Source organism: Diplotaxodon limnothrissa, linkage group LG5 (assembly GCF_057381915.1).
Source record: "Diplotaxodon limnothrissa isolate DT_005_m linkage group LG5, D_limnothrissa_male_GT1.1, whole genome shotgun sequence".
NCBI lineage: Eukaryota > Metazoa > Chordata > Actinopteri > Cichliformes > Cichlidae > Diplotaxodon > Diplotaxodon limnothrissa.
This window is the reverse complement of record NC_140600.1, coordinates 17,519,013-17,546,880: the sequence shown is the minus strand read 5'-3', so window position 1 is coordinate 17,546,880 and position 27,868 is coordinate 17,519,013. Positions and strand designations below refer to the sequence as shown.

The following is a 27,868-nucleotide window of genomic DNA, read 5'->3' as shown; positions in this document are numbered from 1 at the left end:
GCACCGCAAGATCTCTTGTTATAACTCTTTAGTCCACACTTCACACTGTGAACATGAATCACTGAGTGTCTAACTTGGCCTTAAAAGACTCTGAGAGCGCCGGAATGAATGATGAAAATCCCCAAAGTGACTAGCAGCAGGACATAAACTAGAAACTGTAAAAATTGTTTGTTTCTTGCAAGGAAAAACAAAGGTTTAGTCAGATTGTGTCAAAGCGCTATACATGGACTTGGCATCTTACCAAACACTAGTAATTAAAAAACGCAATAAGTTACTATCACTGCTAAATTATATTTTTGTTTTTAAAACAGCAGCTAATGAATATTTTCCTGCATATACGGGACTTTTATTGACTTTCATTAAGAATACAAAACGACAGAGACTCCACAGCAAACTAGAGAATGTCATACAGTGGCCTGTTTTATGTTTGATACATTAAAATGTTATAGAGACAATAAAGTAACTGTAAACATACTGTATTGTGTAAGTGTTTTTGAGCATAAATGTTAACTGCATTGCTGCAATTTGGCAAAAACGATTATCTTTACAGACTATTATTAGTGCCAAAACATATTTCTGGGCTCATAATTCCTGATGAAAGCTTGCCTTAGTTAGTCCTGCGTCTGGTTCGGGTTTTGGGGGTAATTATATGACAGTACAGCTCAGCCCAACTACTTTCTAGCCTGGAGGAAGCACAATCACTGCTCACTGTAGTTTCCTGTCCAACAGCAGGAGCAGAAGTCTGAGTCAAGTAGGATATAGAAGGAGTCAGGAGGCGAAACGGGTTGCACGAAGCGGGTACTCAATTTAAGATTGTAAATAAGTTTGGTAAGGTGGTGCAGAAACGCAGTAGAAAGCGAGGAAACCTGCAGCGCAGACAAAGAGATTTCAGCCTTGCAGCGTTAAACCTCCCAACATCTGGTTTGGAGGACGGGGCGAGCAGGAGTGAGAAAGTTTAGAGGCGGAGAGAGAATTATCTCCGCTGGCGAAAATGCTCTGAATTTGGAGTTTAGTTTACCTGCATGAGCCATAGACAGACTTGGTGTTCGTGTGAAGTGACAAGAGTTTGGGGGGGAGATTGGATTGGAAGAGGGCTTGAAGTCCACCTGGAGCGACCAGAAAATGAATTAGTTCAAAGGCCCAGTTGCAAAGAGTTCCAGCCAGAAAGAAGGTAAGAAGTTTTTTCCTGCGGTGTTATTGTTGTCAAAGTAAGTTGCATTTAGATTTTTCAGCCGCACTAACTCAGGCAGAGAAATTATCCTCACGCTGGAGCGGAGCTTGGTCTGAGCATGCAGAGACTCGTGTCGAGAAAGCGCAGGGCAGATATGCAGTGAAGATAACCAGAGCACGTCCGTCATTAGCTATCACTCATATTTGCGTTCATGTTCAATATTTCAGTCTGAATTTATTATGGAAAATGACACTTTATTATTGTTATAAAAAGCTCGCTACAAGTATACATGTTTCAGCTAGCTCTTGGTGAGCGTGCGCTGCAGTGACTTTTCTCTTTTCCCGAAACTTCTTCAAACTTTGTGGCCATGCCGTTTAAAACACTGAGAAACTCACCCGTGGGGGTGGGTGGTTGATGGTGAAGCTTACCAAACTCTGCTTCTTCGAACTTTTTTTTTCGCTCTAAAACTTGGCAAAGGTGGTCAAAACTTTTTGGGAGGCAGCGAGTGCGGAGCGAGCGAGCTACGGGAGCGCGCAAACAGCTGCCCAGCTGAGTTACTTTGGCAGGAAAAGCGCGTGCCCAAACTGGCACGTGAGGTATACGCTGAACTTCCCGATAATGATTTACAAAACTTGCTCCGATGGTCGAGGGCTCTCAAAAACGCGTCTTTTACTTTAAACAAGGAGCAAGTGTAAGCAGTAAGTGCGGTGTTATTGGTTTCTGAGATTTGTATACATGTAGTATGATAATTTGTATTTGTAAAATAGAAATTATGTCTGTTTTCATGAATAAGTTATTTGACTTATACGACTTTTTTTGTTCTTGACCTATTCCTGTCTCTCTACCTCACGTTGCAGTGTTGAAGTGGCTTACAGTGTTATATATAAATAAATACTTGTTACTGTCAAAGCATACTTTGAAGACGTTATTTAAAGCAGGCTGTTATTAGACGTTTCCTTTGTAAACACGCACTGCTTCCTGTGGTGAGGATCCTGCCAAAAGGCGCTGATGGTGGTTCAGCAGTACCTGTAGTCTGTTAGCTTCTTGCTCATATCAAAAAGAAAACGAGAAATCTTCCACATGACTCATCTCTATGAAATTCTTTTTTGGGCTATCTCGTCTCCCTGCTTCAGGCTCAGTCACCTCCTCCCTAAAGAGCCAGGCCTACGCCCATGGATGAGGAGAGGAGTGCCGCTGCCATTTCGCGAGAGCCACCTAACGATGGAGACCCCGGTTTGCCAGCTCCACAACCAAGTTTGCAAACAAGCTCAAACGCAGAGAGAGAAAACAGCTGTCCGAGCCCACAGCCCTGCCCTGGTGATGGTAAGAAAGAGGTTGTTGGGGGAAAAAACAAAAGAGAAAAAAAGAAACATAAACATACTCCATGCGTGCCACGAAGGCCCAGTGTTTACAATAACCAATGTTGTCATCTTTGTGGAGGCGGTGTTTGAAAGTAGTGAAAAAGTGAGTTAGTTATTAAAGAGATTAGCCATTTGGTATGAAAACAATGGAGCACGATTATTTGAGAGTGAAGCTTCACCATTTACTTTCATGCATGTGAAGCTTGTTATGTTAGTAGGTCATCCAGAGTGTGTTTGACTGTACAGTAGAACTATTGTAATACAGTTTTCTGAAAACAACATTGGAATGGATTTATTCACCCCAGCGAAAGTGTAATATAGGTTGATGTGAGTTCTCTAAAGTGGAAAAGTCTTGAGTCACTGTGGTGTTTAAAAGTTTGAGACTGAGTAATTAATAATCTCTAATGGTAGACTCAGGAGGGGGCTACACTGTAGGAACTCACACTTTATCCTGGGAAAACCACTGTGTGTTTTTGCTGGATGTTACTGAGATTTATAAGGTCAAAAGCCTTCTTAATGACACAACTGTTGTGTAGTCAGGTAATTGCTGAGACTGGTCCGAGGAGGGGCCGTGCTCTTGGGTGATCTGAGTGGTCAGGACTGATTCAGCGCTATGGAACACTTAAATGGCACAATTAGGCTCCTGGGAATTTGGGAATGAACCTGTGACCCTTTGGCTTTGAGAGATCGGTCATGCTCAGAGGTAACTGACACAGAGGCGGGGAGAGGAAGATGTGGACTCAGCTTCGGGCTGTTTTCATGTGAATGACTCATGCAGAATGAGCCAAAATTACTTCAGTCTCCTCAAGCTTCAATGGGAAAACAACAGCACTGAGTGTACGTAGATCAGAGCGCAGGTTCTATGGGGTAATTAGGGTAGGTGTGGTTAACAGTTAGGGTAGTGTGCAGAGATTTAAGTGCCTTGTGGCCATGGGAACCAGCCACAAAATTGCTTAATAGTTGATGAAAATGTTTTATTTCCTTTTATTTTTTCTGTCTATTTTTTGAAATTCAAGTCCAGACACAACTCTTATCATTACTGTGTTTAACATCAACACACACATCTCCGTTCAATGCTACATTGTGGTTAACCATGACTATAAGTACAGCATCATTTTTAATGATAACTCTTGGAGAGTTTGAGAGTTATTAAATTGAAGGTTTGTGCCCAAACATGTTCTCCCGGCTGTGCTGACTTTACCTCTGTTTGCTCATCAGGAAGCCAGCACAAAGTGTAAATGATCCTTCTTCTACTAAAGATAAGCTTCTTTTGGCCGTCTGGTCTGTGTGTTTGAGCAGGTTTAAGTTATATAGGTTCAGGCTACTGCTGAGAGCAACAAGGTCATCCTTTTAGCTCTGTTGGACCTTTACCTATCCCTTTGCATCAAGAGTGGGCTGCTTTGCAACACCACAACAGAAACATGGGGCGGTTGCACACATGCGCTGTATCCTTGAGCCTTTCTAGACATTACTCAACAGAGTTGCATGCGAGAAAGTAAATGTCTGAAGCGGATGATTGGACATCAAACCGTTTTTAACCTTCCAGCATTCCATTTCAAAGACCGTGGGAATTTACAGTGAGCGAGTAGATGTCCTGTGACCTGTCCGCTGGATGCTCTTTTAAGAAAGCTCCCTTGACTAAACAAAACAGAGAATTTCCAGAAGTAAGACTGTCTCATGCAGTCAATCTTCTATTGTATGTTACATGCAGGAGTAGTCAGTTTTCCAGAGATCGTGTGCAAAATCAGCCATGTATATTTTTAATTTAGGCTTCAAAGAAAGATTTGACCACTGGTCCATAATTAGAATGGGGGTAACAGCTTCTAGGATGGCATCCTCTGTTCCTGTGAGAGGTACTTAACCAGCATAACTGATGATGTGAGTTTTAGTCTCTTTACCTTTTTTCTTTTTTTTTTGCCTGTCCCGTTTGGTTCTTTAGCGTCAGAATTGTTGTCTGAAGGCCAACAAAGATACCCAATGGTATCTTTGTCTCTTTACCTGCTCCTTACTAGCCTAAAAATTGTATTGAATTGACTGCTTTGCATATTTTTCACAGATGCGTCAGTATCAGATGTGTTTTTTGCTGCTTTAGCTAGGTAGGAAGCTAGCTTTGAGAGATGGCATCCCCATTCTCATTGTTGTCTTCTGAGCACCGATTAGCATTGATTCAAAGGTGCTGCGCTGCATTCATTTCTGAACACTTTTACCAAGTTATGCAGATAAGACCCTTCACAGTTAAAAAAAAGCAATAATTAAATTGAGAACAATTGATGCTTTGCCACAATATTTAGCACTCCTGTCTTCCAATATTAAAACAGTCTGATTATCTGAAGGTGAATGAAGCTCTCTCAGTCATCACTTGTCCATAAACTTGCGTTATGTGCGTGTTAAAATACATGTTCTTCTTGTTGTTGTGAGTAAGGCTCTCTCTCAGGCATGAAGATGCAGTGAAGGAGCCTTTTCTTACCACATCTGAGGCTTTCTAACCACTAGGAGTTCTTGCACTCTATTTTTTCTTCCTTTCTTCTGTAATCTTTACCCGATTCTCTGCCATTGTTTTCTTGGTTCTTTCTCTTTGTTCCCTGCCTGCATGAAGGATGAACTGCAGCCTTTTTTATAGTGAAATTACAATTTTAACAAATGTTATTTGAGATTTCAAATAGCTATCAGCGTCTTAAGATGCTGGAATTTACAGTTTAAGATGACTTCCATTGTTTTTCCAGCATTGATGGAAACAATGGAAAGCAATTTCAATCAGCTGTAGTTAGTTAATGTTTGACGTTATGACCAAGCAAAATGAAAATCTTGGCATTTATTTGACTGCATTGATCTCTGTGGGACAGAGTTTAAGCTGACTCAAGATTGGTGAATGGGTATAAGAGAAAAACAACTTGTGTGGTTTTTTTTATGTTGAAAAGCAAAATAAGAAAACACCAGTGTTATTGTGTCATTCGCATATAAACAGCAGAATATCATAGTTCTAACCTTATTCTACTCTGGCAGTTGCTTTGAAGTATGACCTTCAGGCTTTCAAAGTGTGAGGTACTTCTTGTGTCAGCCTGTGAGTTGTCATAGAGTTTGCTGTCATCATCTGGGTATAGAACTACAGTGCTTAGTCCAATGCAACAATAAATTTGAATACCTTTAAAAAAGCCACGTGAGGCTATATTACAGCAAACAGATTAGATTTTTACTAAAATGATTTACTCTTTCTTTTTCTGTATTTTATTTTTTTAGTTAACATGATTGATAAAATTCTAATTTAACTGAATGTTTACTATGGATCAACATCCAGCAAGTGGCTCCCTTTGCATAAAGATAGGAACAAGAGTGTAACAGCTTGCCTGACTCTGTCCAGACATGACAAACGTGCAGTCCCAGCAATTTGCAAATGAACTGAAGACTGAAGTATTAAATCGTGCCTGTTGTTGACTGTTGCTACACGTAATAACAAGCAACTGCTTCATTTATTAATTTATTTCTTGGGGGGTGGGGTGCTTGCAGATACAATTTTTGTCAACATCTGCACATCAAAAAAGCTTGATGAAAGCAAGCAAGTGTCCACCTTCTTCATCCTATGCCTCTTCAGCCTTTGTGATCAGCCTGGTGCTCTCTTCTGTAAAATGCACCTTCTGTGTCACAGTCTAACCTGTTTCTACCTATTATTTCATCTCTCTGTCTCATACACTAACTCATTCTCTTTGCCCGCGTGTGTAGATGCTATTTTCCTGCTTGTCCTTTTTTAGTCCTTGAGGTTTGTTGAGGCTTGTGTCTAATTTGGTTTCTCACAGAGATTGAAATAAACTCAGAGCAGTTTGAGGCATTTTTATGGCGTTTTTGACCAACGAAAATGAGCGTGCTTTATTTTACTTTACTACCTCACAAACATTTGAGAATGGCTCATTGCTGCTGCTCTGGTGGCCTGCGCTCTTTCTGTTTCTCACACTAATGATTTGCTATAGCACTTTCTTTAAATCGTAATCAATCCTGTTGTACAGATAATGTCATCGTGGTATGAGATCACAAATTACAAATTTGAACAAGGGGCTTTTTATTGTGTATGTGTATGTGTATATATATATGTATGTATATATGCATGTATATATGTATGTATGTAGCACGATCTGATATTGTCATGTTGGTGTTGTTCCCAGATCATCATACTAAATGTTGTTCCAGGATCAACATTGCAAGTGACCAATCAGAATGTTGTGACGTCATACTTTTGCGACTTCGGGAAAAACCGCCGTAAAACAAAAAACTGTACTTAAGCTGCGAGAAACCGTCTCTGTCCGCCGATCAACGGACCCTGACCCTAACCCTTTAATAAATGGTAAGCAGAATTGATATTGTCCTTGCAACATTGGAATTTCATAAATGCACGAATGGCTTGGCGCGCAAAAGAATAATGTCACAAGAATGTGATTGGTCAGTTGCAATGTTGAACCTGGAACAACATTTTCATGATGATGTGGGAACAACACCAACACGACGATATCAGATCATCCATGTATGTATGTATATATATATATATATATATATATATATATATATATATATATATATATATATATATATATATATATATATATATATGTGTGTGTGTGTGTGTTATGATGCTTGTTTTGTAAGTAATGGTATGATTTATAGATATTAAAGCAGTTTATGCTTGAAGTCAGGTCTCCTCTGTGATTGAAAAGTCACTACCACACAGTGAGCATACAGTGTCCTCAGTTATCATTATTCCTCTCTCAGGTTTTTTCACATTTCTCTATTTGCCTCCATCATGAACTCTGTGCTGAAGGACGTCTCACTTGCTAAAATGCATCTGGAGGAGAGATGAGTTGTCAGACGACTGATAATCAAGGATACATAGGTATATTCTTTGTGCGTTATTACCCATTTTCCAAGAAAGAGTCATGGGTAAAAACACATGACCCCTGCTTACATGTGACAAAAAAAAGATCTACAGAAATGTTCTTTCTATCTTTATTTAAGGCAATTGGCTTTGTAACTTTCTTACTTTCTCTGTTTGTTTGTGTGTTAGTTTAAAAAAAAAATCAAATCGTATTGTAGTAAGCTGTCACATTGCACAGTGGTGTGAACTAAAAGTAGGCTTGAATTTTAAAAGTTCTCATGAAGACTGTTATGCTTATATGGCATCTGGGATCATAAAATGTCGAAGTAGTTGGGCTGTAACAAAGCAATTTCTAATGCAGCTGTGCCAGACGTCATATACATCACTTTGAAATGACAGCTCCAAAGCAGGGATTTTGTTGGATTTTATAAAATGCCTGTTGTCTCAACTCCCCTCTCCTCGTGTTTCTCCCCCTCCCCTTCCACTTGGATCTCTACTAAGATGATACAAATTTTTGCCAATTCAAATTTTTTCCTACGAACTTTTACATGTCAACACATACAAACAAAAATAGAATTTTCGTCAATGCAAAATATTTTTTTCATAATAAAAAAATAAATGATCAAAGTTTGCAATTTTCCCCAAATTGTGGTAAGTTACAGCTGCAGTAAGTCTCACTTGGAACTGCTGAAGTAGAAATAATTAACTGAAAATTAGCTGCTGTACACCAATCTTTACCTGATTTATTTAACAAAACAAATCTCAGTTACTCCCATCATTTTCCAGTGTGTTCATAAGTTTGGTCAATGTCTGATTAAGATTTTTGTTTCAAACATTTCCACGATGGTCCCCCAACAGTCCCCAACATTTTCGTCTTCACTTACAGCAAAGAGTTTCCACGCTAACAACATGTTAGCGTATGCCTGTGAGTGTCTGTGCGACTGTTGGCTCATGCTGCCGCATCTGACTTGACCGGTAACCTACTCATAATCTGACGTGAAGCTGACAGGGTGGTCACCATTCAAGGCTCATAACGCTCAAAATCGTCCAGTTTCGATATCTGGCTGATCAATCAGTACCTCTGTAATAAATACAGTTACAGTAAATACATGAAAGCAATAAGAGGAAAGTGTTACTGTACACTATTATAAAGACCTAAAAACTAAAAAAAAAAATCGAAATAAAAACCGTTTTAAACAATGTTTTTCTAATGTCAAATCTTAGTGAATTTTGGATACATTACTCTGTTCATGATACTAAGACTGAAGCACAGTGTCCTTGTTTTACATCAGGTGTGTTTACATTCTAATACAAATAGAGTTCTGTTAGCTGCTTTGCTAACAGACACAGCCGTGTAGCATCTGTTAGCAAAGAGCCAGTATTTTCCCACGAACCAGAAGAATCCCACAGACAGAGTGGCACAATTAAATTCTCCTTAAGCCTGTTCAGCAGCAGACATTTTTTGTCTTTAATGAGCTTACACTGCTCCATTCTCTCACAGCAAGCATAATCTCTGATTTTCGACTTATTCTGTGAGTGTATGCTTATGTCAGTGTCAGTTTCTTGGTGTGGGATTTTCCAATTGGCTAGAATTGCAGTTTAAACATTGCTTCTTCTTCCCTTTTAATTTGTGTGTGTGTGTGTGTGTGTGTGTGTGTGTGTGTGTGTGTGTGTGTGTGTGTGTGTGTGTGTGTGTGTGTGTGTGTGTGTGTGCATTTACTGAGGGAGAGTGATTAAGGCTACAACAATTCACCTATACCGTAGATCTGTGTTCTTGTCTTTATATTTTACTCCATCTTGGTCAGCACCCCACTGATAGTGTGTGTGTTTTCAATCAGTTCGAGTCATTACTGCTGCTCAGATAACTGCTCGGCTGCTCTTCGGCATGTCTTCTTCTATGCTAGTTTCTCTGCTAGTGGGCCTGAATGAAGTGTTTTAAAATGCTGTATGAACACAGGAACACAACTGCAACATTTATTTGTGTCAATATTGTCACAAAATATTAAGAAGGAAGTCGTTTACAAATGTATTTTTTTGTTTTATGAACACAAATTCAAATATTTCAAAACATCCAAATAATATTTCTATAAAAGAAGGAAAATTAGTGCAAAAAATAGTGAAAAAAGTCACATGGTGGGGATATTTTGACTTTATTAAACAGCTTTAGTTTTTAGAGTTTTAGCTGTCATCACACAGTGAAGGTTTTGCTTTATTTCAGCACACGTTTGTTTCTTTCTTTCTGTCAGTAAATGTACAAAAGTTTAAATAAAGCTTTCACAGAAAGTTTTTGCATCTATTTAACACTTCAATATTTCATGCTGCACACTCATCCTAAACTTGACTCTTTTTATTTATTTTCTGAGTTGCACTCACAGTACTTTACTATGACAAAACATTTTGAATATTTAATTCATGTACTAAAACTAAGAGACTAACTTATACCATTCACACAATTTTAAGACCCTTGACCTATACTTATTGCACCTTTGGTAGCTATTACAGCCTTGAGTCTTCTTTGGCATTATCCTTTAAGCTTGCTGCTACTTCTTTCTTTTCAAGGCTCCTTAATGTTTAGATAGGGAAAGCTTGCCCACACCCTTTTTTAGGTCTCTTCTTAGATACTCCACTGTGGCCAGGTTAGGACACTCTAGGCCTTTTGCAGAATCACTCATATGTTTTGTAGTAGCATGCCTCAGGTCTTTGTCTTGTTGAAACGTAGCTTTTGCCTCAGTCTGATACAAAATAAGATAACCTTCGTTGCATTGTAGAGAGTTGTTACATAAGGTATGAAAGATTTCCTGTATCTGCCCCTGTGGGAATGGAGCTGCTAGAGAAATAGCTCCAATCCTGGAGTCATGACCACACTCGAAAAGGTTTTCAACTCAGGATTTTTTCTCTATCTATATTAACCTCCCAGTTCCTGATACTGCAATCACCACATTTTACTGTGCAGATGGTATTAATGAAGTGATGCCAAGTATCTGTTTTGTGGCATGGTTTAATTTATGTCTCATCAGACCAGAGTTCTTGGTCTAAATGTGGTTAAAATGTCAAACTCCCAGCATGCTGTCATGTGCCTGCTAGTGAGTAACCGCTTCTGTCAGGCCTTTGCTGTTGGAGTACTGCGCCGTGTTCTTCTCTAAGGTTCTGCCAACTCCAGAAAAAGACCACAGTGTTTGTTTGAGCCTGCCTGACCAAGGCTGCCCATCCCCAGTAACTCACTTTGGCCAGATTATAGAAGACTGTTAAACTCATCCTGTTGGTGGTTCTCATTTTTTAACCTCATGGCTTGGTTTTCACTCTGACACACCATCAACAGTGAGCCCTAATACCCATAGCTGTGTGTGTGTGTAGATTATTTTAATTAAGCACTGGATTCAAGTCAAGTTGTAGAAGCATCTCAAAGACAATTGATTATGGTAGGATACACCAGGTGTTTATCAACGATTTTGGTCTTTTGCTGAAAATGAATTAACAAAACATTTCAAATTTGTTCTTGTTTTGTCTTTGTGGGTTTACATGGATGAATAAATGAATGTAATCCATTTTAAAAAGGCGTCTGGAATATAGCATAACATGGAAACCTTGAAAGTGTCTGAAAACATTCCAGGCACACTGTCTTTGCCACAGGGCCTAAGAGACCTCCTTTTGCATACACATTAGACATTTGCGTTTTTGAAGATGTCATAGTGGAGCTGTAGAAACAGTGTAGAGATAGTTTGAAAGGAAGCAGGTAAACTCAGCTCAGCCCTCTGTTCTCTATAAACCAACACACTCCATCCCCAGGAGGAACAGCAGGAAATGCTTCCCTTCAGGTAATTCAGGATATGTCACATCATTTTCACGTTCATGTAAATAGTGTCTGTGTGTGTTGTGTTTATGCTAATCATTACCCTATGGGATCCATATGTTTTTGGTTTAATGGTTAACTGTTTGTTTACAAGGAGACTAAAATTGCTCTGAATCGCCCCTTCAGGGCCACCGACACGTGTACATATACCAAACTACAAACCCACATGAACTTGCAAATACAGAAATATACACAGGTATATAGTCAAGCTTTGACAAACAAATACCCACAAGTGTAAACACATAGTCGTATCTCCTCACCGGCTCTTGATTGGTCTGGTCTGATTTTAATTAGAGGCTCATCTTTCATGGTCCTCAGAACTGGCTCTGAGGTCGAGCGGTTATGTGTTTTGATCCTTATGCCAACGCAAAATTGGTTGATGGCCTGCTTGGATGGCACTGAGGGTTTGTGGGAATGTGTTTCGATCCAACAATCGTGGGTTCGAACATCTACAAAGGGAACGCTTTGACTAGCTAAGTCAAAAGTCCCATACACTTTTAACCCTTGCTACCCCACAGTCAAAAAACAAAGACAAACTGTAGTGAAGGATTCAAGAGTACATAAGATCATATGATCAAACGGCTTGGGGTGCTCCCTTTTTCTGACGTGCCCTGCTTCAGAGTTCAAACCCGATATTGTTTTAAAGTCGATCATTAACAATAACAATTGGAATTTCTTTTGATAAAAGTTTGAACGATAGCATCAGCAAACTCTTTATTTATTTTTCAAAAAATTATATTTATTAACCATAGTTTCATATTCACACTGTTTGTATGTGTCCCATCTGCAACTCACGAATGGAGCCTATCCCACTTTTATTGTTTTTTTTGTTTTTGTTTTTAAGCCATCATGGGGTTTTTCCAACAGTGTCTGCGGTATTCTGTAGACTTCTGCTGCAAAGTTGTTTTAGTTTTAGCAAATTCTGTATTTCAATTGGATTCTTACTGGGGACTCAAATAAGACTGACTTTTAGTTTTCAGAAGGGTTTTTTTCTGTGCTTTGTGTGACTGTGGTAATTGGCCCCAAAAGCAGTTTCCAAAGAATGAGGAAAAACGAGAAACACAATGACTTGAACTGATAAATGCCCTTTTTAAAAAATAAACTATAATACTGATCTCAATATTTTTAAAAACTTGCCAGCTGTCTAAAGTTATCAGACTCAGTTGTTGCCTACCAGCATATGGTGTCTTATTATTTTTTTACAATCCATTCTCAAACATTTTATCAAATTGATACCAGTTGTGTAGAACAATAGATGATTATATGTTACTTGCAATTTTGAGTGATAGCGTTATCATTGATTATAGGAAAATGAAACACAATGTTCAATGACTTTATGATTAGCCTCCTGAAGTTACACATACTGTTTTTTTTTTTATTTGCTTCTAATTTACTATTTACTGAGTTTCAGCACTGAGTGTTATTTAAGGAATTTGATAAATATATAAAGGTGGGTTATTGCATGCATAGTACATAGACATGTACTGCTTGCCAGTGATACATGTCGACTACAACACACAGTTACCTCTAAATCAGACATTTGGTGTCAGGACAGCTGTTCTAACTAGTGGTTTTCATATCTGAGCAGACTGATTGAGTCTAATGGACAAAATATGGGTCTTGGAAAAATCGCTTCCACATGGCAGAAATAAAAGTATGTGTGATGAGAGTGAGTGTGAGATGCAGGAAGGTATTATTGGAGTGTACGGTAAGTGTTTTAAGTGTGTTTGTATGGGTGTGAGTTTTGTGTACCGCTATCAAATAGAAGAGAAAAGCAGGAAGTATTTCCCGTCTCCTCAGCTCCTGTTCACATGGTCTCCCACACAAAAATACCCACACATACAAAACGCCCTTGAGAGACACAGATATATACATATGCACAGGTATACAAACACACGCAAACCTTTGCAAGAAAATCACGCAAGGCTTAAAACACTAGGCCTTTTCATCAAGGTTAGCTCAAGTAACATATTTTCATGCTCCATGCTAAAGAGCCCAATGGCCTCAGGGCAAAGCGTCTAAAAACTACATAGGAATGGCGCGAGGAACACAACAAAGAGCCCAAATACTGACGTTCCCCAGACCCATCAACATCCACGGGTTGCAGAACAGGCCGCTGAGGCCACAACCCACAGGACCCAAAGGATCTGCTGCCAATGTCCTGAAAGTGCCAGACACCACAGGACATTTCATGGTTTTAAAGTTGTGGCTGATCAATAGGTTTGTCATTGCAACATTTCCAAAAGACTAATCACCAACAGATCAATGTAAAAAATAAATAAATAAATAAATTCTAACATAAAATAAATCATAATACTTTTGACGGCCTCTTTTTCGTCGTGTATATTATATGGACTTAGTTTTATTTTTGTCAGATGTGACAGACATAGCAGTGCTCATAGTGATCAAGCTATATAGATGTCTGTAGTTAATATTACAATTTATATATTTCAAAGTTTAGTAGCTTTAAATGTGGAATTAGAATGATTATTGCAGAAAGTTTTTCTTTTCTATAAAATTTTTAAAACCTATTTAAGAAAAATAACAGTCTGATATTTTATCTGACCGACAATGCAGAACCCCAAAAACTGTGTTAACAGTAATAAATAATAGGACAAAAGACAAATTAGTGTGTGTGAAAACCAAAAGACATTTGACCTTAAGATTGGCATTAAAATGCAATTATTGCGCAACTCTACAACATTTTTTCAAATGAATAAACATATTTATTCAAGTTGTGAAATCCCATCATGTTGTTTTCATATGTTTAGGTGGAACAGCTAACAGTATCGTAGCCTAGACCTAATTTTAATCATGCATGTTACTAGAAATGACATCTTAAGAAATGCAAATGTCATTGCTTCTCAGTTTAGTAATTACATTTACTGTCATGTGCATTGATTTGTATTTTGATTTTTTTTCATTTAGCTAAATCACCCAATGATTTGCTTGCTGCTGTTTATGACTTCACCTTGATAACTATATCTTTTCTCCTTCTCGTCCTACTGCACAGCTATCAGTAAATTGCAGCATATATTGGAAAAACCTATCTCACGACCATCTATGTATACTCTAAAAAATTACACAGCTCTTGCAAAAAATTATTTTTTGTTTGTTTGGGTTGTCTTTCTTGTTTTGTATAATTACTCAGTTTGCTTAAAGCCTGTGGCTTGCTTATTTATTTGAATATTACATTTATACGGTCTTTACTGGACAGACTGTATAAAAGTTCAGCCATAAAAATGAGAATGGATCCATAGAATTATGCCAGAAATGCACAGGAATGTATCTGCGTCAAAAGGGAATGTGAACCCGAGAAGCTGGGGACAGGAAAGAGAGAACAGATAGAGGAGTGAGGGAGAGTGGATAGAGTAAATAAACAGAGCCGGGAAGTGTTGAGTCCATGCACAGGACGTGGTTTGGTTTGTATGTGTGTACGTGTATGTGTGTGTTTATCAAGCCCAGCTGGCTCCCATTTGCCCAGGAATGAGTCTTCACCTCTCAGAGGCCTGCCTCACTTTGAAGGCCTCTGTGTTTTGTGTGTGTATGGTGTGCATATGAGTGCATGTGTGTGTTTGTATAATAACAGCTTCATTAGAGGACTGCATGGTACCTTTGAACATATAAAACACCCAGACATGTATTTACTGCATATATATTGTGTGCATGCACTCTTATGTGTTCAACAGACACTGGCTTGCAAAAAGAGACATGCACACACATATAGACCCACAAAGATTTCAGGTTTCACAAGCATACACATGGACCCCTAAACAGTCACAAGGGTTTGGATTTAACTACTTCCAGATGCAAGTTTAGGACAGAGAGAGCACACACCAACACATAGACAAAATCTTTTGCTTTGTTGAAGTCAGCAGAACTACTCTGTTAAAATTAATTAGGTGCTGGTGGATGGGAAATGACAACAGAGTAGGCAAGTTTACCACAAGTGGGGAAACAGCTTGCTGGTTATTTTTGATAATAGGAAACAAAACTGGGAATCTGTTCAAGCATAAACATTCATACATTCATAAAAGTCCACCCAGCTACTCAGCACATAACATACAGTAAATCTAAAACACTGAGATCTGTTTTTAGACGTTTTCTTTAACTTGTTCGTGTGTGTGTCTGTGTACCTGTGTGTTTTGCAGATGTGGCCCACACCTACACTGAGCCCCTCATATTGAGGTTAAATGGCACCCCGGAACGGTTGCAAGGCGATGATGGCGACAACTGCAGCTCCGGCACCAGCCATCCAGATTTGGCGCTTACAGCACCTTACAAGAGTATCACATGTGAGTAAAGCACCCTCACAAACACACATGCATACACATTCACACATCGGGACACACTCGCACACTTGAGAGACCAGTGAGACTTTTTTTCCATTACTGATCACTGGTTTGATGAGTCACATTGTCCTGACCTTTAACAAACACATTTGCACACCCTCAAGAAATAGGTCAGGTAATCATACACGCAGACAGAAATATCTACATCCACATCTGTCAGCTAAGTAGGTTAGCTTTCTGATTTTTTTTCCCAATACAACCAAGTGTGCACCCAAGTCTGAACACTCAAAATGAAACACCTTTTACTCTTTTCTTTCACTTTCCTACATTTTAATCCTTCCCCAGGTTTGTTAGAATATCACTGTAATAAAAATAGTCGCATGACAGCAACTTTTCTTAAGTTAGTTTTTCTTCTTCTTCTTTTTTTAGGTTTTTATTATTATTAATATTCAACTTTGAGTTAGTCAAAACAAGAGGAGTCAAATCACATAGATTTCATGTAATTCTGTAATCACCTGCTCTGTAGCCCCAGCTGTCACCATCTTTGGGGTTTTTTTTAAAGGCCTAAAAAGCAAGGAGGGAATTTGACTGATACACATGGTCAAATCCACATGTTTAGTAGCATCTTGTGAATCGTAATGTAGCTACACTGCATTACGAACAAGCCCTGCATCTGGTTTGCTCAAATGGGGATTATAATAAACAAAATGAAAATCATGTTTTTTACAGATGATGTTAAACACAATAAACGTTTCAAGAAAGTGTTTACAGAGGTCATAAATCAAGTTAGCAGCAAACAAATTTTCTCAAAGACATCTATGCAGTGAGACTTCTTCTTCCAAACAGAAGAGACTCCCGCTACTGGCCATTAGAAAGAGGGCAAGTACATCTGCATTAGCCCAAGTTTTTGGTAGCAGAAGCTGACTTAATCTTTCATATTCCCTCTATAGGTACAGCTTATTTGTTGCCTCTCCCCACTAAACTCATCCATGATGCACAGAGCAGGCCCATGGCATAGAGATCATTATATAGTGAAGGTGGATATTGGAAATTACACTGTTCTAGCAGCAATTCAAATACATTGTAAAAGCACATATATTACTATAGTACACAACAAGCTAAATATATATACACAAAATTAAAAGGTAATGCGACGGAGTATGCTTTGTTACCACCTCAGTGTCATACAAATTTCTTTTTTTTCCCCCAACTTAATGCACCTCTTCACTTTTCACTTACATTCTAAGCTGGTGGATTGATTTAAATTTCTTTTTCTTTATTTTTTTATTTGTCTTGTCGCAATAGTCTGCACTAATAGCTTAAAATTGCTTGCAATGATTGTTGTGGTGTGTGTGCATGATACACACAATGATAGGGAATGATCAGATAATGTCATGCTGCTTGCTATGCTGGTTTGAGAGAGACAACAAATGCAACATGGCATGCAAAGACTCTTCTTTAACAACTATCCTGATCTCGCCCAAGGCATCAAAACGATCCTGCAATGACTCATCTCTTTTGTTGTATTTTGAGGAAACATAACCAGTCTCACTGTGCTACAGGTCGCATATCTTCATGAATCACACTTAAGTTTTGAAATGAGTCACCTGAGCCTGTCTGAGTTAAGCGTACTTGGATGAGATTAAAAGAAGCCAGTGTTTCGGCTTCTTTGGATTTATAACTTGGTCAACAAAAACACATTTAGGAGTAGGTGCAACTGCATGCAAAGTTAATGAAATGTGGCAATTAGAGACAAATTCACATATGGCATTCTTCCACCATTTATCCATTTGCTTGCTCGAGCTGTCATCCTCATCATCTTTAGTTTAGGCTTGTGGGACAAGATTTAAGTTGGAGGGTACATAAAATTTAAAAATAAACAAAATAAATATTCTCATATTCCTATATCAGTTCTCATCCAGGAAAATAGATTTAACAACACAACATACTGTTTGGGATTATGGTAGATTTGAATCGTTTTTTAAAAAAGTCAGTGTGATTTATTTGTCTGTTTTATTATTGCTGCAATGCAAATCCAGATTTCAGTTTTAATGTCTTTGTTGGTGCTGTTTAATTCGACCCGTGAAACAGGTCTACTGATGCCAGTAACATTTTTCACTGCTGTAAAATAAAATACCTATTTGGCAATAGCACTGAAGAAAGAAAATTGCAAGAGGAGAGGTTATTGTGTTTGCTTTATTTACGCCCTTCAAGTCTAAACTACTTCCTAACCTCTCCAGCTGTCCAGTCATCACATTCTACACTGGGTGTATGCACAGCCCTCAGTATCAGTTTGCTCATTTGCTGGTGACTAGTAGCACAACACCTAACAATTCTCTATACAAAGTCACACAGTTAGCACCAAAACCCATTTTCCTCCCTCCTATTACTAGTCTAGTGATTTTCTGTCTGCACAAAGGAGCTGCTTTTACTTTCCATGCTGTGCAGTAGCTCAAACTCTCTGTGTCAAAGCCAAAGATTGCACAATTTTGCTGTCATTACCAAATGGCATTTATTTTTATTGCCTTTACTCTGTTTTGAAATTACAACATTCTCGGCTTAACTTCTAAACTATTTCTAATATGTTATATGTTATTAGGTCAAATTTCACAGTAAAAACACTCCCAAATGTACCTAAAAAGCATGAGTCTCAATTTGTCTAAAGAAAAGAATGGTGATGAGTGAAAGTGTGATGAATGAAAGGAGGAATTCGGGGGTGAGAAGGTGGGGGTTGAGCATAGTCAGAAAACTCTGAGCGCATTTCCTGGAATCCAGGGCCAATATCTGTGACAAACACGAACACACAATGCTGTCTCATCCTACTTTTCTAACTATATAAAGAGTATTTCAGATTTCAGGCAGGAAACCTATAAGTAGGTTAACAGAGTTTGTTTTGAACTGAGTAGGTGTGTGAATGTCTGCTGTCTTGGACTATTTTTTGCCTCTACCTGTCCTGTCTGCTGTGTGCGTCTATTTTCAGACCTGAACTGGAAGCCCTAGAAGTTTGTCTGCCTTTCCCTGTCTCTTTCCTTCTGCTTTATTTGCCAGTAAAAACCGTGAAACCCACCAGCTCCATTTGCTGCACAGAGTGAGTTATGTAACTATAGTGGGCTTAAACAAAATCTGCTTCCATGGACTCGTCCTCATTGCCTTCATCCATAGCTTTCTCCATTTAAAACTTACACAATCACACAATGACCACAAAGGAAACAATACTAGTTTCTAAACTTTATCCCTCACTCAGGTGAATACTGACAGCTTATGTCTGCTTGTCTGCATAATTATACATCTGAGGGCCTCTATCAGTATGAATGCAGTTTAAATATGGTCTGCAAACAGTCAATCAATCATCTGTGTATCTGGCTTCATAATGAGCATGTAGACCTCATAAAGTAGCTGTGACTCAGGTCTGTGGTGAGATCATGGCTGTGTGACATCTGCGTATATGTCTGCGTGTGCATCAGAGTGTTTGGGAGCGACGGCGTGAAGAAACAGAAGCATAAACAGAAAAATCCACAGCTCGTATGTTCTGTCTCCCGGTGATGACATCACAGTTTCATTATGTGTCTGGCCTTGGGCAAGCCGGCTGAGAACAAAGTGCCAAGAGATCTGCAGACATATCTGAGTGTGTTATGGTTTAAGTGGAACAGACACACACACACACACCTTCCCAAGCTCCCTCAGACACACACTTCAGTCACTGATGTCATGAAACACCACTGTCTTTGACGTCATGGTCACAGCAGGACACACGTGTTCACAGCTGTTCCTGCTTACACTGGTACTGGAAACAATAAAACGCGTAGCCTAATCAGCGACACAACTGAAGAAATATTTCTCATACTTCCATTTCCTTATCTTTATTATTTTGCAGCATCTTCACTGTATGAGATGAATGTATATGAGAAAAAAGGCGACCCAGAGCAGAGCTGTTTGTTATTATCTTGTCATCAAAGGGGAGGAGTGTGCAACGTGTTGTTGTCGGGAAATCTAACAGTGCTGTGACGTTGCTTTTAATTAAAGACCAGTCACTGGGCTCAAACTGTTTTCCCTCTCTGTTTTCGTGACTAGATTCTCTTTCACCTTACCCTTTCTTTGCCATCTCTTTTTAGTCATTTGTAAATATGCACATAGCATGGTGACAAGGTGAAGGATGGCGATTCAGTTATGAGATGTCACAGGGGTCATGTGTCAACAAAGTGTTTGGCTGGTAACTCAGGTCAAGTAATTAATGCTGTTGTGTATTATATTATACTTGCATGTTGACTGGCTTTGGTTTCAAATTCAGACCTAGCCTCCTTCTTGAATTTGTGATTTGCACACTGTGTTGTCTGTTGAAAAACACACAAATGAGGCAAATGTTGCATTTGTTTCCAAATGTCATATTTCATCTTTCAGTGCAAAAATGCAATATAGAACTGTACTTGGCAAGTTGCAAGTCAGACTTTGTTGTTGTTTTTTGTAGTATAGAAAAGCTTCTGCAAATATGTGCAGACACAAAGTCAACTTGTAATCATTTAGCTTTGTGAGAGATTGTTTTGATCTTGCGCTGGCTTTCCTAAATACTTAGAGGTGTAGAGCGTTTTAATTAGTTGCCACAGTGTGCGTTTTGTGAAAATTGCACCCCATAATTCAGCAGCTTGTACAACCACCTCCAACAACAATAACTTGAAGTAATCACTTTCTGTGTGACTACCAGTGTCTCACATTGTTGTGGAGGAATTTTGAAACACTCTTTACAACGTTGCTACAGTTCAGTGAGATTTCCGGGCATTCATTTATGCACAGCTCTCTTGGGTTTAAGTCTGGACTTTGACTAGGCAATTGCAACACCTTGATTCTTTTCTTTTTCAGCCATTTTGCTGTAGTTTTGTTGATGTGCTTGGGATCATTGTCCTGCTACATGACCCGATTTAAGCCAAGCTTTAGCTTTCTGAAATTTGACCTCACATTTGACTCTACATTATTTTGATAAACAGACGATTTTATGGTCAACTCATTGAGTCAAAATGTCCAGATCCTGTGGCTGCAGAACAGCCCAAATCATAACCCCTCCACCACCGTGCTTGACGGGTGATGTGAGGTGATTACACTGATATGCTGTGTTTGGTTTTCACCAAATGTGGTGCTGTGCATTATGGCCAAACATTTTCACTTTGGTTTTTCTCTGCCCTTGAATCTTCTTTTACCCTGACAACCTTTTAATACAAACCAAACTTGTTCAGTCTTCTTCTAATTGCACTGTCACTGACTTCAACAGCTGCCAAAACTTTCAGAGAGGCGCTCACTTTTTGCAGATGATCACTTAGCACACGGTTGCTACTTACACTCTTAATCTCTTCATATATTCCTAATAGTAAGAGTGTACTTAGTTTTTTACATGATTTCATAGAATGCTTTGTTTTTCAAATGCTTGTAAGAAGCTAAGTTAAGCAAACCAGACTCCTCCATTTGATAGCTTAGCTAGCACTTACAGTAAGAAGTAATTGGTTGCTTGCAAAAATATATTTTCAGAATTGTTTTTTCAACACTGGTTTTAACATAACTGCAAGAAATCTTTAAATCTGTCTCTTGCAGAAATTTGGTTTCTGTGATGCTGTGTTCAAATCTAATTTTATGAATAGTAGCAACAACACTATAAGAAATCCATCAAAGTTTTCAGGCTTATCCACAGTAATTTAAACAACCATACTTATAGTAACAGCGACAACGCCTCAGAATGGTTTGTACAGTATATTCCAGTTATGGGTGAATTTAGTGACAATATTTTAAAACTGCATGGATACAAGGATAAAATGATAAGTTTCAAGATTCTTAAGAACAAATATTTTGTTATTTAAAATGACAGCAGTTTGAACCTTGTGGCCAAAACTGAGTCACACTTTTATCCTGCACACACCTCATGTTGAGTCACCAGTCTTGTGCCTCTGACTGAACTCTGCTCTCACATTACTTTTCACCATAGTGAGTGGGTGCAACTAAACAAGCCTCATTAACACTGTAATGCTGGTTACAGCTCTGTATAGCAGCCAAAAATGTGGGGAAGTCTCATTGAAAACTGTTTTAAATAGCACTTTACAACACTCGCTTATCATTTTCCAATTCTCATAGTTTTAGTACTTCGCACTTATTGGCCAGCTTTTTAAAAACAATCAAACTATGAAGGAAAAAAAACTCAGAGGGAATATGGGAGCTGGGGGACATTACATGCACTTCGTTTTCAAATGCACAGACACAGATGATGAGAAACTGATTTGTTTCCATGTATGTTATGCAGTACAGATCATTCTGGATTTTCATAATTAAATGCATACATATAGATGTTTACTGGGGAAAAACCTGAAGCAATCCAAATTTACTGTTTTCATTTAGAATATAAAGTTTGACGTTCACAGTTATCAGAAAATACTCTGACATCTAGATTACTCTGCTAAGCTTGTTGGCTTAATAGTGCACAAAAGCTTGCATATAGATTTAGGAGTCAGGAGGCTCATCCTGCATGCATCTTTTCTTCACGTGCTGTTAAGGCTGTATTCGGGTTAAGTATTTAGTTTGATTAGAAATGTTATAGTTTTACAGGACACAGTGGGACAGAGCAGCTAGAACAGAGACAGACAGAATTCACAGTCGCTGTGTTTATGTAGCTGAGAACCGCCAGGACAGGAGGAAGAGGTGGAGGGTGTGTAAATGGCAGCGTGCTGCTGCATTCATCCGAGGGTGACTCATACTCGGCACCGATAGACCTGCGCATGCACATTTCATACTAGAGGTTGCAGGACCCCCAGTGGCCAACGCCACATGTACGTGCCATACATGCACACACTGTGGTTTCCCAGTCTCATCATGTTAATCCCGCAATCATTTGGCTCTTTATTTGCTGTTATTTTTAACCAGCTCCCAGCTCCCTCTAAAGCTGAATCATTGTGTTTATGTGTCACACCCATGCATCCTCCTGGTCCAAAAATGTACAAGCAGCGACCTATTTTATTTTCACTTCATCTTTCTAACTAACTTTCTTGATCACAGACAAAGAGACCTTGTTTTTTTTCTGTGTGTGTTCATGAGTGTGTGTTCACACGTGTTCTTGTATGCATATATGTGTGTATGAGCCTCAAGCTCTGTTTGGAGACAGTCCTCACTCCACGTCCCTCTCTCTGCCAAATCCACCTATGTACTTTGTTCGCACAGGCACACTCACGCACCACAAACTCACAGGACATATGATTTTCTCAGAAACTAAAGAGGAAAGTGAAAAACTGTGCACAGTACCGCTACAGTTTGACTAACCCCCTTCTTCGCTTTCCAACATAAATTCTGCTAGGGTCAGAGTGTTACAATAGAGTATTGTGCAAAAAGGCTAAAAGTGAGTGACAATACGCAGAGAGTGTAAGGGAGAAGGGGTGAACACAGAGGGCAGTACGAATTTCTCACACAAAAGGGAAAAGAAGAAAAAAAAGAGAATAACATGGAAGACTTTTGACATACTTTAGAGAAGAAAGTATGGCTTCCTCATACTGGCCCTGCACATGCGATCATGTCAACAGACTTGTGCACGTACATATTCACATACTCTGGGCCTGCAGTCTGCCAAACATCTGGAGCAAAGTTATAAAAACGCTGAATGACAGAATCTTTAATAACACAGATTGGTTTTGTGACCACAGCCACCAGCCAATCATAACATGCCTAGTTGGGTTATCTGTCTCTGAGTGCTTATCGAACACACAGTTTCCATGTTCCAGACATGTCTCATAGTTACAGATCACTCTGTGTGTGTGTGTGTGTGTGTGTGTGTGTGTGTGTGTGTGTGTGTGTTAGACTTTTCTTTGGTCTTTTACGCCACATTCATTCTTACCACACCTTTTCACTGCACATGGTTTTAGGTAAGGAAGAACTGTAGAGCTATATCTATAGAATCGTATTAAATACTAACATGATTTATTCTTTTTTTAAACAGGCTTCCATAATTTCATTTTCAGAGTATGTGTGCTTGCTTTGGCAGTGAAACTGAGCTTTTCTGCCCCTCTACTTTCTAGCTGAATTGTTAATACTCCATAACACTTGGTGGTAAAATATACAAATTACTGAGCAAAATTTAACACTTGTGAATAATGCTTGAGCGTTTTAGGTACGGTTTATCTTGGAACAAAAGTATGTTTGCAGAAAATATCACATGGAGGTGTTTCTACCTAGAGACAAACTCCTCTCTTTGTCTGTCAAACTCTTCATTCTTTCTTTCTAGTTGTGAAAGAGTCTAGACAAGTAAGTTCAGGGTTCAGCTCAGTAAATACATAGTGCTTCCCATGAGCAGTTTCCTTTAGGGTGGACTCTGTAATTGGACTCAATTTCCCGAAACCTCCCTCTCGATGACACCGCATCTGCCCGGACATTAAGACAAGTCTCAGAGCTTCACACAGAACAGGTTCATTACACACAAAAGACTCCTCACAACCAACAGATAATATAAATAGTTCCATCCCGTTTGTATAAATGCTGTAAAATTTTATGGATTTTTTTCTGAAGTTTTTAGATTTGATCCTTGTTAGGTGAAGTATGAAATGAAGATCAATGTTTCTTTGTCCAGCCAAATGATTGAGCACATAAAATCATAAGTACAGCAACACTGATCTTTACTGAACTGCACTGATTTGAAATGATATTCATTTAAAATAAAGTTTATGTGAGCCTGCTGTTAATGGATATACTTTTGTTAATCCCTAGCTCAACCGGCAGCCAGATCCACGCCCATCCACCACACCCAGCCATGTCGGTCACAGCCCAGCAGCCAGATACGCAGTGAAGCCAAGAACCACGCACACACACGCTCCCCTCACACGCACTGTCCGAATCACACGCACACACCTCACACGCATGTACTCCAGTCCAACGGGGTCAGGAATCCTAAGCTGGGCTCCCTACCGAGAGGCGGCTCATCCACCTCCTCATCTTCTTCAGCGGGACCCAAACACACCAAGAAATTGCGGTCCAACCCTTCCATCAACTCACAGAGCAGCAAGAGAAGCAAGAGCAGCTCCAAGAGCAACAGCTCCCAGATTCCCACAGAGGCACAGGACGGTGAGATACCGATGCTGACACAAAGACTGGAGCAGGAGGAGAGGGAGGGAGTGATAGCAAAGTTCACTTTTGCTTTGTTTTTTCCCCCAATTGGCCGTTCATAATAGAAGAGCAGACTTGTGTTTTCCCCTAGCATATTTTCCCTGTGGCAATACATTTTAACTAAAAAAGTCATCAAAAAAGGTAATTGATTGAGTTCAGTACTTCTCACCTATTATAATCTGTAATGTAAATTGCATGTATAAATGTTAACCTGCTGTATATGGCAGCTGAAAATGGATTAATCAAAATCGAAAGGAGAACAAACTTCAGGCTGGAAAATGTCAGAATTTGTTAACCTTGTCACTCTAATAACTCCCAATCGGCAGTCCTCCATTAAGATCCAGGTTTATCTCACATCACTTCGGTTTTTGAAGTTGGCTTAGCTGACGAAACTCTTTCTGTGTGTCTCTTTCCCTCTAGACTGCTGTGTTCACTGTATTTTGGCGTGTCTCTTTTGTGAGTTTCTAACCCTGTGCAACATTATGCTGGACTGTGCCACATGCGGCTCCTGTGTGGGAGAGGACTCGTGTTTCTGCTGCTGCTGCATCACCGAGGAATGTGGCGACTGTGACCTGCCCTGTGATATGGACTGTGGGATCATTGACGCCTGCTGTGAGTCTGCAGACTGCCTGGAGATCTGCATGGAGTGCTGCAGCCTTTGCTTCTCTTCCTGAGGCCCTTAGCCAACGCAACATATCTGCTATGCATTTTTACAAAGCCCAGGAGCAAGTTCGAGCAGCGTCTTGTCAGATATAAGAAGTGCTACACCCAGTCGCTGTTCCCTGGACATTGCGGTTCATACTGTATTGGCTGGTCTTGTAGGCTCCGCAAAATGTCCAATGTTTCCTACAGGCGAAAGATTGTGACCTAATGCTGAAATCGGTCACCGGTGATTTATTCTTTCCTTTACTGATCACGCAATGACACAGTAAACTTCACTTCGTTGTCTTTGCTGTTGGGTCATTGCTACACAGCTGGGTGAATGGTGTGGACTGAATTGTAGTTGTGGTCTATGAGCGTATGCCAGGCTATGCAGACTCTGGACCCTCATGGAACAAGCCATTATTACAATGGAGCCCCTTGTGCCGTCTGAATGACTGGAGTTCTCCAAGCATGAAAAATGACCTCTAAAGGCAAATGAGAAAATGGCTCAATTTAACCGGATTTTAGTGTTTCTGTAGATAAGAGCAGCAGCATAATGGGAAAATGGATGCTCAGATCTCAGTAGAAACGCAGTCTGTCCTTCTGTCCTTTCCAAGGTTAAAGTCTGGTAGTTTGATTGCGTACATTGGCCTTTGTGACACACACACACAGTCAAACGTTGAATCCAGCCCTGTCTTTGTCCTTGTTACATTGTACAAAACAGAGAAAACATAAATGGTGGCTTGTGGCAATATTAGTGACTTTTTTTTGTTAATAAGAATAAAGAATAAATCTTTCTCTGACTGACCTATTGTGAAAAGAGATCATCATGAGATTGTTGTGCTTCAGCCTAGATTTGAGTCCTGTTAAATCAGTACTGTACGGAACAGACATCACAGAGCGAATGGTTGATAGCATTTGCAGTAGAGTCTTTTTTTTTAATATGTGAAAATTCATTTAATATTTTGCATCTTGTTTACTTTTACATTTTATTTTAGGGGCTTTGACTGTATTCAATGAATTCTCGCTCATCTGGTGAAGGACTGGAAGGCATCATCTCCTTTTTAATACGTTTCATTTTTCCTCCGTCGTTCATGCTATGTGAACAAATGGCCTCGGCTTAGCTTAAGGCCTGAATTTTCAAGTAGTTTCTTTGCCTTTACCAAATCTCTATTAATCCTTGTTTTGTAGATTTTAGTTAAGATATTTGCATCTCTCCTCTAATGTGAAAATCACATTTCTGTGTTATCGGGTTTTGCCGGGCTCTCTGTAAGGCAGACATTGCTCAACATCTAATTTAATTCCTTGAGTGAAAATCTCAAGACATTATGCTAAGTTAGATCCATGTGCTCGTAGTATGAATGGTACACTTTTGATAGCAGGCCTGCACTCTCGTGTGCTCCGGCGCATACCTTCTTCAACTCAATACCTCTTGAGATGTCATCTAGATCTGTTGTGCATTTTATAATTACTTGATACAAATCTCTCTTTTCTCTGATGAAATACTGTTAGAGAAATCCTTTTTTTTTTAATAGTTTACTGTTACTGGAACTCAGTTTCTTGACCTATAATTACATGTAAATAGAAGTGCTAATGTGCCTGGCTAATGTGGCTGTGTTTGATTAAACCCTATTTTAAGGGTTGCAATCTCACACTGATGATGAAAACACACTACAGTTTAAATCAACTTCCTGACAGCAAAGTAAAAAATTCTGAAGCCAGCAAATATTACTCAAGAGGAGTGCCTGATTTTGACATCAGTGTTCAGCTGACTAAATTTTCAGTGACATTGTGAAGAAGGGCTGAAATGTTTTAACTCCTTACCCCTTGAAACCTTACTAGTAGTAATCTTTGAAGCTCTTTTCTTAACTGAGCGGCTTCTCTCATATTTCAGGTCTGCTTGTAGAACAAGATGACTGCATTCGCATCATATCGTAGTCAGGGTGGTCTCTGCCTGTGTAGCTACCCTTGGAAAAACCCAGAAACTATTCTAATGGTCATCAAACTACGTCTTTATTGATATATACTAAGGTGTCAAAACTTGTCATTAAGGGTACATGGGAGGTCTTTAAATGTTGCTTTTATACTGTTCAAGCAGTACATATACGTTTTATGATGAAGATTTCTGTTGTTCCATGGAAGAAAATGGGGGCATATATAACAACTAAAATAAAACAAAAAAATCTTTAATAGCATCAGCAGCCACCCAGAATTGCAGAATTAGAATTAGAGAATTAGAGATGCAATTGGTGCATCTCTAATTAATACCTGACTGGACATATCATTCAAATTTAGGGACATTCTGATTAACTGATGCAAAGAGCCCTGGAAAACATGCCATTATTAAAGTACAGAGAGGTTTATGAAGGGAGAACTAATTATCCAAGGTTATAGCATGTGTAGAAGTGATAACAATATTATTTCTTTTTATTTACAAAATATTCCAAGTGGATATTCATATAATGGTGCTTCATCTAGGGATCTACTTCTGTGTCATCAGACTAAACCAAATATCTCTGGTGTGTGCAAAGTTAACATTTCCTTAACAACACTGGTTCGTTAACAATGGAGAATAAA

General features: G+C 39.1%; 1 protein-coding gene across 1 annotated transcript; it reads left to right on the top strand.

Moving 5' to 3' along the window:
- Positions 1-1,026: 1,026 nt before the first annotated feature.
- Positions 1,027-25,323, top strand: mdfi (MyoD family inhibitor). The gene is made up of 5 exons (XM_085353990.1): positions 1,027-1,171; positions 2,305-2,494; positions 15,392-15,535; positions 24,254-24,607; positions 25,070-25,323. The coding sequence occupies exons 2-5, from the start codon at positions 2,344-2,346 to the stop codon at positions 25,321-25,323; spliced, it is 903 nt and encodes a 300-aa protein (XP_085210116.1). The 5' UTR covers positions 1,027-1,171; positions 2,305-2,343.
- The last annotated feature ends 2,545 nt before the right edge of the window (positions 25,324-27,868 follow it).